Raw genomic sequence first — 13,758 nt, forward strand, 5'->3', positions numbered from 1 at the left:
AAATTAACTGCCCTAGCGAGTTTCGCAGCTATTCACAGACCATCAATTTTCTCTAAGTTCGTCAAGACCTAAATTGAAAGGCGTTGGGGATTTGAACGACCGCGAACTTATGGTCTCTGGCACGCACGCTCTCGTGCGCTCGCTCGCTGACACTAACTAAGTAAAAAAGAAACGTCTGCCGGTGGACAGCCTTCGAATTTGGAAAAGTTAGTTAACAGTTTGTTTTAATGATTGTGTATACAGTTTGTCCAGGTGAAGCACACTGCAATCAACATACCGTAGCTCTTGCTTTGGAATTCCCTATACATATTAAGCTTCAACAAGGATCGACGATCGTTGAAAGCAGAATTAGCGACGAAACGTTAAACATGATTTCACAATAAATTCCCCAGCCACCTTAACCGTAACAAGCCGTGCTCTCAAATAACTACCTTTAGACACCTATCTGGTATCGCCCATCTGGTTAATTGCATGATTGAGCTCCGTGTAAAGCTTTATATGTAGCAATAAAACTAATTCCTTTAGCGTACAAAAATCTTCCATATGTCACCTAGGGACATGCCGAACTCATTCAAATCGTCATCACAATAGAGAACGCTACCAGTAAGTGTAAAGTAAATTTGGTATGGCCACACAAATGGTCTTAAATAGAGGCGTTCATTATCGGTAAGGACCGATTGATGCCCCCATCGGTTAGAAACCGGAGACCCCCAGCTACCACAGCTGTTAGCCAGAGTTGAGTTGTCATCTGGGAGGAGTGTAAAAGAGCCACAAGCTTCAGGAATGGTGTCAGAATCGGTGAAAAACGTCACCACGTTGGCTCCCTTGTTATCTTTGTTGGTCATGATGTGAATCACTCTGCCTCTCTCCTTTTTAAAACAGTAAAACCGGATCTGAGTGAAGCCCATGTCGATTTTCAACTGATTGAAGCCATTTCGCAAAAAGTACTGCTTATTGTAATTGTAGTTAGTAAGAATCTCTCTGTAAGAATTGGAACTGACAGCCGCATCATTTAGAGAATTTGCATCGTTCATTCGAAAACGACTGATGAGTGTCCATCCACCTGAAAGAGAAATGTAACAAGGTAAAGGTCAAGTCTGCATAAAGTTAAAAGTCAGTAACCCAAAGGCTCTTCAGCTTGTGCCGGTTTCTGTGGCATGAAGTCACTGAGAGTATTTCCACTCCCACCTTAGATGGGATGCTAGTCCAACGCAGGCGTACCCCCGATATTAAAATTCGTGGGTGCCGATTTATACATGTGGGTGTTGAGAGGCACTGATAAGTGTCTTGCCCGAGAACACAACGCAGGGCTAGAACTTGGACCGCTGGATCCAGAATCCAGCGCGCTAGCCTTTTGGCCACCATGCCTCAAACGAAATAATAATGCACGAGGATTCAACATGAATCTTATATAGAGCAGTTATCTTTGCATTTGATTCTCATTAAAAATATATTCTTTTTGTTTAATTATAACACCTGTATAGGGCTTACATTAATTCCACAATAAAACAGACATTAATCGTAGCGAGTCAGATAGGTTATCGTCTTCACTTATCGTTCTCGCCGGCGCGGCTTTCGGCCGCAGAATTATTCCGCCGCGCGCGAGAAAAATCCTCTGGTACCCAGGGTATCTTCACTCCTTCTACTAAGTGAATTCAACTCCACACCAGAGCCGTTAGGTTCTCTCCATTTTTATAACCTAACTACTTTTAGTATTTGTATTGAGTTTACAGTTGTGTACATGTGATCTGAATACTGTGCTGGGATCGGTTTGCACCCTCATGGATAGTTATTGAATTTTACAATGTATTCTAAAAATGCGAAAGAAAGACATTGAGAAATTCTGCGAGAGAAATAGAAACTTGATTGCAACTAATTAATTCTTAATATTAGTTTAACACACCTCGATCAGTTGTCATGTCACAGAACACTGTGAAGGGGTCCCCTGAGGCTGTTGGGTCGATCCAGTACTCACCATCTCCCTCAGAGTCACCGCCCATCAGAATATCTTTGCAGGAATAGCCTGGGACCAAGGATTTTGATCCCTTCTTTGCTGCAAGAAAACAAGAATTATTCCTTTTTTCGGGAACGTTGAGGCGTATTCTGTTGCTTTTGCAATCGAGGTACAGTCATGCACCTAATCACTGCTTTCAAAAACAAATCACATTTTGAAGGATAACCGGCCAGTGTTAGCTCCTTCGTTTTATGAACCCGGGGACTTTGTTTACTTTGTTCTTTTGATTCTACATGCCAACATAATAGACCTGACAACAACTTGAACGATTAGTGACTCACTGAGTTGCATAAGCACTCTGTTGGTTTTTTGTCGGTTGCCTGTTGAAAGAGTATTTATTGTACGTCATCTATTGCCAAAAACAAATTACGTTAATCATTCTGCGCGAAAGGTAATTGGCAACTCTAATTTTGGTGGTATTCCCGATGTCAGTTAAAAGTTGTCTCTTGAAAGTTTGGCCGTTTGTCAGTTTTGAGGATAAATACTTCACGGTCGTTTAAATGTCGGATCATCTATGAGTAAAAACTATCTAGACCCTTGTCGGCTAAAAACCGCAACTGAATGAACAAACCTCGAAAGTTATTCTCCATATAAGTGGCAGCTGGGTTTTCCACAAAATCTCCAGGTCTCGACTTCTTTGTTTCTTTCTTTATTTGACATTCTTTATCATTCCAGAGAAACGTCACACTTTGGCATGTTTCCTCCAGACTGCACACAAAGAAGCAGCGAGCGAAATTGTCAACGTGTATAGTTCTTAAGTCATGCCCAGCTAAAGCGAATCCAAATTCTTCTTTGTTGTCCTTGCATGCATCACCACCAAAGACTTGTACGGGATTGACCAAGAAGTGGAACAGGGCACGACGGATTACTGCTGCGAATAACATCCTGAAGTATGGAATGCACAGCCTCCGTCAGCAAAATACGATGTAAAATGCGTGTAGGTTTTCTTATTGGTTCAGAGACGTATTTTATGTTTATTGCAGCTGAGTGTTGAACGCTAAAAATTTTAATTACTTTTCTTTTTCACTGACTAACCAAGGAGGGTGGAGGTGGGATGTGAGACAGAACCAGAGGTCACCAGTGCAGGTGCATAAATGCGAGAAGTTACAAGAAAAACAATCGATGACTTAAATTATCTAAAACTCCGTTTCTTTGAAAGCTTTCTATTAGTTACCTATAAGTTAACTATAAATTGCCTTCCCCAGGAAGCAAAGAGTTTTGTAAACTGACAGAAAATTAACTTATTTTTGTAAGTACAAGTTGAATTTAAAAAATGAATAAATAAACAAATCAATCGATCAAGCAGTTAGTTCACTGACAGCTTCTTATTGCCGGTAACAATGTCTTCACATGGTGTCTCAGTAAATATTTTAGCCTATGTACTGATCTTGATTAATTGTTTTAAAGCTCTGCACGAGATGATTGCGAGGTGGAATTAAGTAACTTATCTCTGAGAAAACAAAATAAAGAGCTCTCAGTTGGGATTTTTTTTGCAACATTTAACCTTAACATTAAGCTTAACAAGTTGAACCGTTGCAGGTCCAAATGCGAGATCCTCTTGAGTAAGTGATTTCTGAGTAAACTAAATAACGAGTTCTCGCTATTCTTATTTTGGCGAAAACAAGTTAATTACTCCGATTCTATTTTAACTTTGTGTGGCATAAAATAATAAACTTTAACAGTTATTGTTTTGAAACATTTAGTCATCTCAGCCTAGGGCAAGGCAAGTTGATTAACTCAGTTGTATTCTTGCTTTGTATGGCATAACATATATCTTCTCGAGTAAGTGATTTTTAAGTAAACAAGAAAAGCGCTCTTAGTGATATCCTTTTGGAAGATTTAGTACGTTTGCCATTAAAGCCTTTTCTGGCATAAATGTAAGATACTTTTGAGTAAATACATGCTGGAAAATCAATCACTCAGCTGACCAAAAGCAATCAACGTTCATTGAACACTAAACAGGTAAAAAATATTTCATATATTCCTGCAGAGAGGATGATTACTGATGACTGTTGATCAGCAAATTGTTGAAGTTAATTAACATTTTAAGTGTCATGGTCAGAAAAATCAAAGAAATTTTGGGCACAGCCAAAAACTCATATTTTGTCAGTTTAAGGGCCTAGGTATGTAATTTAAAGATATGAAGTTAGTTTTTCGAAATATTCAATTTTACGGCAGAAAACCACGAATAACGGTAATCGTACCGGAAGCTCAAATTTCACTTCTCGACAATCCCAAATTTCACGCTTTTCAGCTTCTTGCTACCCAGACGTTTCAACCGCTGTAAATCTTTCCTTGCCTTAGTTGCATAGATTGACTCTTCCTTTATTGAAATATAGTTAGTATTTTTATCTCTGATTATTTCTGAGCCAGCTGAGCCTCGATTAAGTAGACACATTTTTCTCATTTAGGAAAAAGGCTAAAATAATCCAAATTCAGTGAGGAAAAAAGCTGACCGGTAGTGCTTCAAATCTTCTGATATTTTAGCCAAAGAGGGTCCAGTCGTTGAATTTTAGGTTTATGGTTTCAAAAGTGTGGGATCTAGTAGCAGTTTTGAACAAAGGTCGATCAAAGGTCGACAAAATTACAATTCCGCGGCTTTGAAAAGAACAACTGAAACACGTGACACGAAACACGCAATAGAGTAATTTATATATTTTTTGGGCAAAGACAACACGGTAAAATTAGCTTTGAAGTTTTATACGTTTGAGACTTTAGAAAAATAGTATTTATCCTAAAGATTGCCTACAATAGAAGAAATACCAAAAATAACAGCACTTGAACTCTCCCTGATGTTCGTCACGCACGAGCGACTTGGAGCCGCGAATGACAAAAATATTTTCCATTGATTCAAAGTAAGTCATATTCTCAAATAGGAAAAATCTATTTTCTTTAAACTTTGCCCACAAATCTGTCTTATCTGAAAAACGAAACAGCTTTCATTTTTGCAAATATCGCAAGAAATATATTTTTAAGAATTTTATTCAATTGGACCACGACCGGCCTATTTTTAGCAATGGCGACAAGTGAAAATAGGAAAAAAAGGTCGAGTCACCGCTTCAAAAATTTATGCTCCAATTTTAGGAATTGTCTTAACTCTCCTGGAATAAATTGGACCTTTATCTGTATAAAGCACGCAATTTTAGTTCGTTAAAAAGAAACTAACAATACGGAATATTTTTGATTTGAAGTGTACTTGGCTATTAACGCCAACGGCTCAAAAAAATTGCACATTTTCAACGGGTCATTGCGCAAAAGTCCAACTACTTCCGCATTACATTTGTTTCCATACCAACTAAAAAGAAGTCAAAGAGTATGGAAATGGAAAAATATGTTGTGGTTTAAGCGAGCTTTTAGTGCAACCAGGCGGCAACTTGGCTTATGTTGCGAATCGAACATGTTTTGTTTGCATTGCAACAGCGGGCAGTTGCTCGCGCGAAACGAATTTAGCTTAAACAACACAATATTTCGTAAACATTGTAACATCACACAATAAAACATCATTTAAAACTCGAAAACCTTAGCAGCTAGCTAGTCAGCAAAAAAAATACTGTCGCCTACCTGCAAGCAGGTGAGACAACAAAATTCATTGTCAGGTCCGCCATGGCCATGTTATTGGATTCCACATTTCTTTCTGGTTTTCGTCAACCATAGTATCCGCAGAAAGTTTCAAACGGTAAACATAACACACATAACATAACATTGAACATACCACATGATTGTGATAACTTAAACAAATGAAAGAAAGTTGCGGGCAACACATCCCAAGAAATCAATCGATCACAACAGATCGGCTTGAACGGTCGATTGAAAGTTGCGTCACGCAATCTAACCTGAATCCAACTGCCTTATGGGCGAACTGAATAATTATTTTCCAAGAATCGGACTGTCCGAAATATCGGCTGTAAATATTTTTGACAGATGTACATGTCTTCGTGTGCACCATTTTGGTATGTTTATTAGAAACGAAGCTTACGTATTAAGCTGAAAACGTATTTAACTAAAAGAAAACTCAAACAGTCCTATTCGCGGACAGGTTTTTTCATTTCCCGGTTGGGCGGGTTCGTTAAAGGGGGCGGGGGGGGGGGGGGTTGTAATAGAGCTCAATTGACCTCATCATCTATTCCTTCTTACGGAGAAAGAAATAGGGTGGAAATTATCAGAAGGATAGATAAACCCTGCACATTTTCTGGCCACACCAAAAATATAGCCAACGAAAAAGTGAACAAGACATTTTTGCCTAGAAAAATTTCCCACTCAGCCATTAAAGGAGATCTATAAGCTTATACTACCGTAATGTGAGTTACGTTTACAAACCTGATCTTGTCGGCCATGCATGTGCACATTTAGCACATCTCTGCTTCTAATGGCTTTTTTATCACCACGGTGAGTGGAATATTAGCAAGGCCTGTGCTGTTTCGAATATTTCCTAAGAGAAACTAGAATGGCGATGCTTGGGACATATAAAATTTCGCCTTTCTTTGATGAAGACAATTCAAATACACCTGCTCTTGCAAAAATTAGTTCGTGCTCCATCAGAAATGCCACGAAATTAAATGGTTTGCTATGGGATCATTGCAGTCTCCAAGACGAACGAGCTCGGTTATCCCCTTCGATTGCCGCAACTTCCTCTACACTTTGAAGTGTGAAACAAAAAGCGCAACTCCTCCATTTGTTTTGGAAGTTGTTAATGCTTCACGAGAACAACAACAAAGTATGAATGACAAGTGCGTGGCGGCGTGGTTTGTAAAGACTTATTTTTGTTCCACTTTTTCTTTCTTTCTTAGGGCCTGTTTATATGGAGTAGAGTTGTCCCTGGTAGGAGAGTTACCCTCTCCCTCGAGCTATCTTTTGCGGAGCGTTTATATGAGAAAGTTGTCCCTGTTGACCGAGCCAAAACTTGGCCCTCTCGGTTCAAAAGACTGGCGAGAGTTATTTTGAAATATCTTTATGACGGCCATTTCTAAAATCAGGAACGATGAAACATTGACGAAGACCATTTTGCACAAATTTACCGATTGCAGCATTTGCGCATGCTCCGTATGGGTCAACTTGTCCCTGGTAGGCGAGGCAAAAATAACCAAACTGTTTATATGGAAAAAAGTTGGCTCGCTCCCTAGGGTCACCCTACCTTCAAAGCGAGTGACCCTCCACCCAGGGTCACCCTGCCCCCCAAGCCAACTTTGCAATTTCTCATATAAATAATTCGCAGCTATTTATAAAGAAACGTATAAAAAGCTCTTTCGCCCGGGGTGGCTCGGTATGGAGGGTAACCCTCCTACCAGGGACAACTCTTCTCCATATAAACAGGCCCTTACTTACCTTTATCGTTTACTAGAAAAATTTATCATTTTAAAAAAGCGGGTTTTTTGTATTTGAAAAGCGAGCCTAAAATTTCAAATTTGGAAGCATCCAGATGTAGATGTACAGGAAGTGGTCGAAAACAAGAAATCAAACAAATACATCGGTCAAAAATATTTACAGCCGATATTTTGGACAGTCCGATTCTTGGACAATAATTATTCAGTTCGCCCATAACGCAGTTGGATTCAGTTTGGATTGCGTGACGCAACTTTTAATCCACCGTTCAAGCCGATCTATTGTGTTCGGTTAATTTCTTGGGATGTGTTTCCCGCTACTTTCTTTCATTTGTTAAAGTTATCACAATCAAGCAGGAGGGCATTTTGCGGGCGCATGCGTGCAACCGCTGTACAAAGACCGCGTTTTCTTGGGAATAAAAATGGCGCGGAAGATTCAAACTTTGTTTTTTATACTGTTTATCGTCACATAATTTAATATAGACGTAAATTACGCTAAGAAAAAGTGTTTTGTGGCAAGGCTCTTATAAAGCAGATTTTCTGGCCTGCTTCGGGATCGTTGTTGCAAATAATGGGAAAATATGTGGGACAGGTAGGAAAGCCTTTACCGACAAAAATCAAACAGGCCGTAAAAAGAGGAAAACATTTATTCGTGTGCTGGAGTGTGATATATTAGGATCAAAACTTCACATCAAATCAATTGCTGTAATAGAGCAGAGTGCGAGCAATATTATAGCTTGTCGGGAGATTTTTTTGCCTAAAGGGATGGCCACCAAAGAAAAGGGTTTTCCCTGAGGGGAAAGACATGTTTGGGTGTTCTGCACATGGTAATGCAGCTCACTGATGACTCTAAAGCAAAGCCAACTTGCCCTCGACTGGCAAACAGGGTTTCCTGGAACAAGAACTGCAGTTCTTTAAGTCACATTTAAGCGACACAAATGTAAAACAGTCGTTGTAACAGAACGAACATCAATCTTAAAGAAACAAACGTTGAATGAAAATTTGAAAATAACATTGTTTATAGTTAAAAATTATTTCTTCAGACATTTTATGCAGCAGTTATTAGAACGTTTCTGAAAAATATATATATCGCTTGTTCGTTTCATGCTATTTTTTGACTGGTGATCAAGGCTAGATTTTGATAAAGGAGCCAAAAATGTACTATAATTAACATAGTAAAAGGTAAACAAATAGTCTACCAGCAAAGAATTACCATAACACTTTAAAATTAAGACCGATCTCAGTAATTCTTTTCTTGTTCAACGGAATAATTGTGGTACATCGAAATGTGAAGTTATTTTGACCAATGCTTAAGTTTAAGGAAATAATCACAAACGATAGTTTCTCTGTTAGAATAAACCAGCGAGACCGTACGTTAAAGAAAGCTAAAAATTACCACAATAGACCATTTTTTAACGCTACCTTCGCAGTATTAGACGGTAGTTCAAGTACTTCAGGCTCCATATATCATCGGTAGACGCTGGAGATCAAGGTTAGATTTTGAGATTTTTGCATCGTGAGAACGATGAAATTGCAGTTTTATGAAAAATCTGAACAAAATCATGACCACTCGCTCAAACCCGGGATACTTGATTATAACATCGTATAGTTAAAATTCCTGTTTTATATTTTAGTACTACGTAGCCGTAGCGCTTTGTCCGTTTAGATCTCCCAGCTATTAAAAACATGGGCATAGTATTTAGGTTCTCGACATTCGGTCGCCATTTTGTCCACGCGCAATGTTTAATACACATAGCCAAAGTCGATCAGATAAACGGCACGCCGACACCAAAGTATGCTTGTTGTTGTCAGAAGATAACGCTAGGACTCTTAGTATCGTATACAGCAAATAAAACTTAAAACACTTTTTATTTTGAGCTGAAAATTAGGCCATAAATTGTGAAAAATATGTAAACAATCGATTGCAGAACTTCTCTGTCGTGCGCACTAGCCCATATCGACGCATGCGTACGTAAAATGCCCTCCTGCTTCACAATCATGTGGTATGTTCAATGTGATTTTATGTGTTATGTTTACCGTTTGAAACTTTCTGCGGATACTATGGTTAACGAAAACCAGAAAGAAATGTGGAAATTTGAAATTTGTTGTCTTGCAGGTAGGGGACAGTATTTTTTGTTGTTGACTAGCTGCTAAGGTTTCCGAGTCTTAAATGATGTTTTATTGTGACAGCTGATATAAAGAAGTTTTGTAAGGTTACAATGTTTACGAAATATTGTGTTGTTTATGCTAAATTCGTTTCGCGTGAGCAACTGCCCGCTGTTGCAATGTAAGCAAAACATGTTCGCAACATAAGCCAAGTTGCCGCCTGGTTGCACTAAAAGCTCGCTTAAACCACAACATATTTTTCCATTTCCATACTCTTTGACTTCTTTTTAGTTGGTATGGAAACAAATGTAATGCGGAAGTAGTTGGACTTTTGCGCAGTGATCCGTTGAAAATGTGCCATTTTTTTGAGCCGTTCGCGTCAATGGCCAAGTAGACTTCAAATCAAAAATATTTTGTATTGTTAGTTTCTTTTAAACGAATCAAAATTGTGCGCTTTATACAGATAAAGGTCCTATTTGGTCCAGGAGAGTTAAGACAATTCCTAAAGTTGGAGCATAAATTTTTGAAGCGGTGACTCGATTTTCACTTGTCGGCATTGCTAAAAAATAGGCCGGTTGTGGTCTAATTGAATAAAATCTTAAAAAATATATCTTACGATATTTGCGAAAATGAAAGCTGTTTCGTTTTTTAGATAAGACAAATTTGTGGGCAAAGTTTAAAGAAAATAGATTTTTCTTATTTCAGAATATGACTTACTTTGAATCAATGGAAAATATTTTTGTCATTCGCGGCTCCAAGTCGCTCGTGCGTGACGAACATCAGGGAGAGTTCAAGTGCTGTTATTTTTTGGTATTTCTTCTATTGTAGGCAATCTTTAGGATAAGTACTATTTTTCTAAAGTCTCAAACGTATAAAACTTCAAAGCTAATTTTACCGTGTTGTCTTTGCCCAAAAAATATATAAATTACTTTATTGCGTGTTTCGTGTCACGTGTTTCAGTTGTTCTTTTCAAAGCCGCGGAATTGTAATTTTGTCGACCTTTGATCGACCTTTGTTCAAAACTGCTACTAGATCCCACACTTTTGAAACCATAAACCTAAAATTCAACGACTGGACCCTCTTTGGCTAAAATATCAGAAGATTTGAAGCACTACCGGTCAGCTTTTTTCCTCACTGAATTTGGATTATTTTAGCCTTTTTCCTAAATGAGAAAAATGTGTCTACTTAATCGAGGCTCAGCTGGCTCAGAAATAATCAGAGATAAAAATACTAACTATATTTCGATAAAGGAAGAGTCAATCTATGCAACTAAGGTAAGGAAAGATTTACAGCGGTTGAAACGTCTGGGTAGCAAGAAGCTGAAAAGCGTGAAATTTGGGATTGTCGAGAAGTGAAATTTGAGCTTCCGGTACGATTACCGTTATTCGTGGTTTTCTGCCGTAAAATTAAATATTTCGAAAAACTAACTTCATATCTTTCAGTTACATACCTAGGCCTTCAAATTTACAAAGTATGAGTTTTTGGACTGTGGCCAACATTTCTTTAATTTCTTTGATTTTTTCTGACCATGACACTTAAAAGGTGTCGAACATAACAATGCACCTTCAGCGATCAACTGCTGAGAAGTAAAATTACTTGGTTGTAACTGTTTACTTGATGCTAGAACTAGAACTCGCTGAACATAACGCAAAGGACCCTTTGCATCATATATCATTGCGCGAAGCAATTTCCTTAGAATGTCAATCGCTTTGTTTGGTACTAAAGACGATTGTTGCGTTTTACTTTTTATGAACACGATCAAGATACGACCGTGCATTCTTCTGACATTTGTTTTAAAACTATTGTGTCGTTTTAGATAGGACTATGATCGTTTCCATAACTCTCATTGATTTCTATCCTCTTTTTAAAGTGATCTATTATTGTTAACATCTATGCGAACCACTGATTTCCTGAGTCTTTATGAAATCTCAAACATTTCTTAGAAATCAGAACATATAGTTTTGTAAGAGTGGGATTTGAAGTAGTTGAAGGCGCTTAATGTTGAAATTCTGATTCGACGGTTGCTGTGAGAGACTTAAAATGACCAAAATTACTGTAAGTGTTTTCCTCTGCCTCAACACAAAGTCCTCGCGTCTCTCACGCCCGGGGTTAGAAATAAGACACAAGAAAACGACTGACGAGACGATTCCAAGGAATATCTTATATTAGTGACGCCGATGTTTGATCCCTTATGTTGCCGAACGTTTGACGATAAAACACGCCATTTTAAGGGCTATGTTTACTTGTTGAGTAAACGTTTTGTTAATTAACTAATTCCAGAATTTTAGTTTGCTACTGTATCTACAGTATCATCAGCTTTTGGAATGAAACGCCGCGGCATAAAATTACCCAACGACAAGAACAAAAGCGTCATCCATCAACCTACACAATTCCTTTGCCGCAGTGTCAAAATTAGAATTCAAAGGAAAAGAAACTGTTACTTTTGCTAGTTTTCAACAAGACTTGCTCACCTTTTCAGAGGCATTTTTCAAGTGATAAAAATACCGAATACCAAAAGCTTGTAAGTTAAGGTTTACCGCACTCAGTGAATTATCGTTGAGAGAATGGGAATTAACTCTTAACAACGAGAAAATCATAAAATGGCTTATTAAAGATTTATTGTACCCTGAAGGCCATCATGAATAAATTCGTAAATTTATTTAACATGCACTTGTAAACCCCATTTACACGCGCAAAAAAATAGGCACGGCACGGCAAATTTTTGGCACCGTACTGACAATTTTTGGGCACGGCACTCCCAATTATCGACGTGTAAACGTACCGGTCCCAAAAAAAATGTGGCACCAGTGCCCAATTTTTTAGGGGTGCCGAGACTACCTCCAGGAGGTAGTCTCGGCACGGGTAAATCGAGGCACCGTGCCGAAAACAAGAGTGACGCATGCGTTGTTTCCACGAAAATGGCGGCCACTGCGTCATTCTCGCCCCAAGGGACTTCGTTTCTTTTGGTCACGTGGTCGGCGAAAAGAGTACAGAAAAGAGAAGTTCAGGGGGATGAGAATGCCACCGAGGAAGAAAATAAGAGAAAGCTCCCGCTCTAAAAAAAATCGCCGTGTGAAAGCCACTTCCATCATCACTGCAAAGAGCCATTTATTTTTCAATCTTCTTCTTCTGATTTCGTCAACTCCTTTCAAATGTCGATTTGTTTTGCCCCTGAACACTCTTGAATGTATTGAATGGTCGACAACGCGTTCCTTTTCGATAAAATTCGCGTTTTGCACTGAAAGCACGATGAACAATCACAGCAAAACGTTTTTCTGCCATTTCTCGGGAAGAAAACCGATGGAAAGTAGGGGTGCCAATATAAAAATTGGTACCGTGCCTAACAGGAGAAAACCTTCTTGTTTAGGCCGTGTAAATGGGTAGTGCCGTGCCGAAGTGTTTTGGTCACGGTGCCAAAACTTTGCCGTGCCGTGCCGATTTTTTAGCGCGTGTAAATGGGGCTGTAAAGAATTGAATTTTGGTAATTGATTTCACAGTGGAAGAATGTGAATTGAAGTGAAGTAAAATCAGCTTGGAACAAAGAAAGCAGGGAGTCAAAGTCTTACAAGAAGGGATACATAATTTGCAGTGTTTGGATTGAAACTTCAAATCACAAATTCATCGTATACAAAATTATGCTTAAATATAAAAATCAATCTGTTTTATACTCCGTGAAAAGTGCATTTTGAAACAAAAGAAAATAACGGCGAAATTTCTGTGAAAGTAGGTACCAAAATGTTTTTGTCCGTATACGTTTTATTTGCAGTTCTTTTTTGGGTGAAATCTCATTCGCAGAATATTCAAGGTTAACTGATTTCGTGGTTTCTGTTTATCGTTGCCATGAAAATATCGATTTTTTGTAAAAAGAAAACATATTTGAGAAATCAAGACAGTTACCAGTTTTACTTATATATGCAAGAGTTAAAATCACACCCCACCCCAAAAAAGGAGCCGTATAAGGGTTACCATAGAGGTTGTATACAATACATTAAGCACCTGAGCACTGTATGAGCACGGTAACGCCCACTGATTATTTTTATCACCATGTTCTAGACAATTGATCACTCATGGTGCACTAAATAAATAAAAAATATTTGGAATATTCCTGCAAAGACGATGATTCCTGATGACTGTTGATAAGCTAATTGTTGAAGAAGTTAGTTAACATTTTCAAAGGTGTGGAACATAACGAAGCATTTTCAGCTATCAACTGCTGAGAAGTAAATTTACTTGGTTGTAACTGTTTACTTGATGCTAGAACTAGAACTCGTTGAACATAACGCAAAGGACATTTTGCATCATATGTCATGATTGTGCGAG

The 13,758-nt window shown here is 38.4% G+C and overlaps 1 protein-coding gene across 1 annotated transcript; it reads right to left on the reverse strand.

Annotated features, from left to right (window-relative positions):
* Window positions 1–458: 458 nt before the first annotated feature.
* LOC144649005 (fibrinogen-like protein A) lies at window positions 459–2,249 on the reverse strand. The gene is made up of 2 exons (XM_078508464.1): window positions 1,904–2,249; window positions 459–1,063 (listed from the first exon to the last, which is right to left on the reverse strand). Exons 1-2 carry the CDS (start codon window positions 1,998–2,000, stop codon window positions 522–524), a joined length of 639 nt encoding a protein of 212 aa, XP_078364590.1. The 5' UTR covers window positions 2,001–2,249; the 3' UTR covers window positions 459–521.
* Window positions 2,250–13,758: the final 11,509 nt, after the last annotated feature.

The sequence above is a fragment of the Oculina patagonica genome, chromosome 1 (genome assembly GCF_052425735.1).
Source record: "Oculina patagonica isolate OP01 chromosome 1, crgOcupat, whole genome shotgun sequence".
NCBI classification, from domain to species: domain Eukaryota; kingdom Metazoa; phylum Cnidaria; class Anthozoa; order Scleractinia; family Oculinidae; genus Oculina; species Oculina patagonica.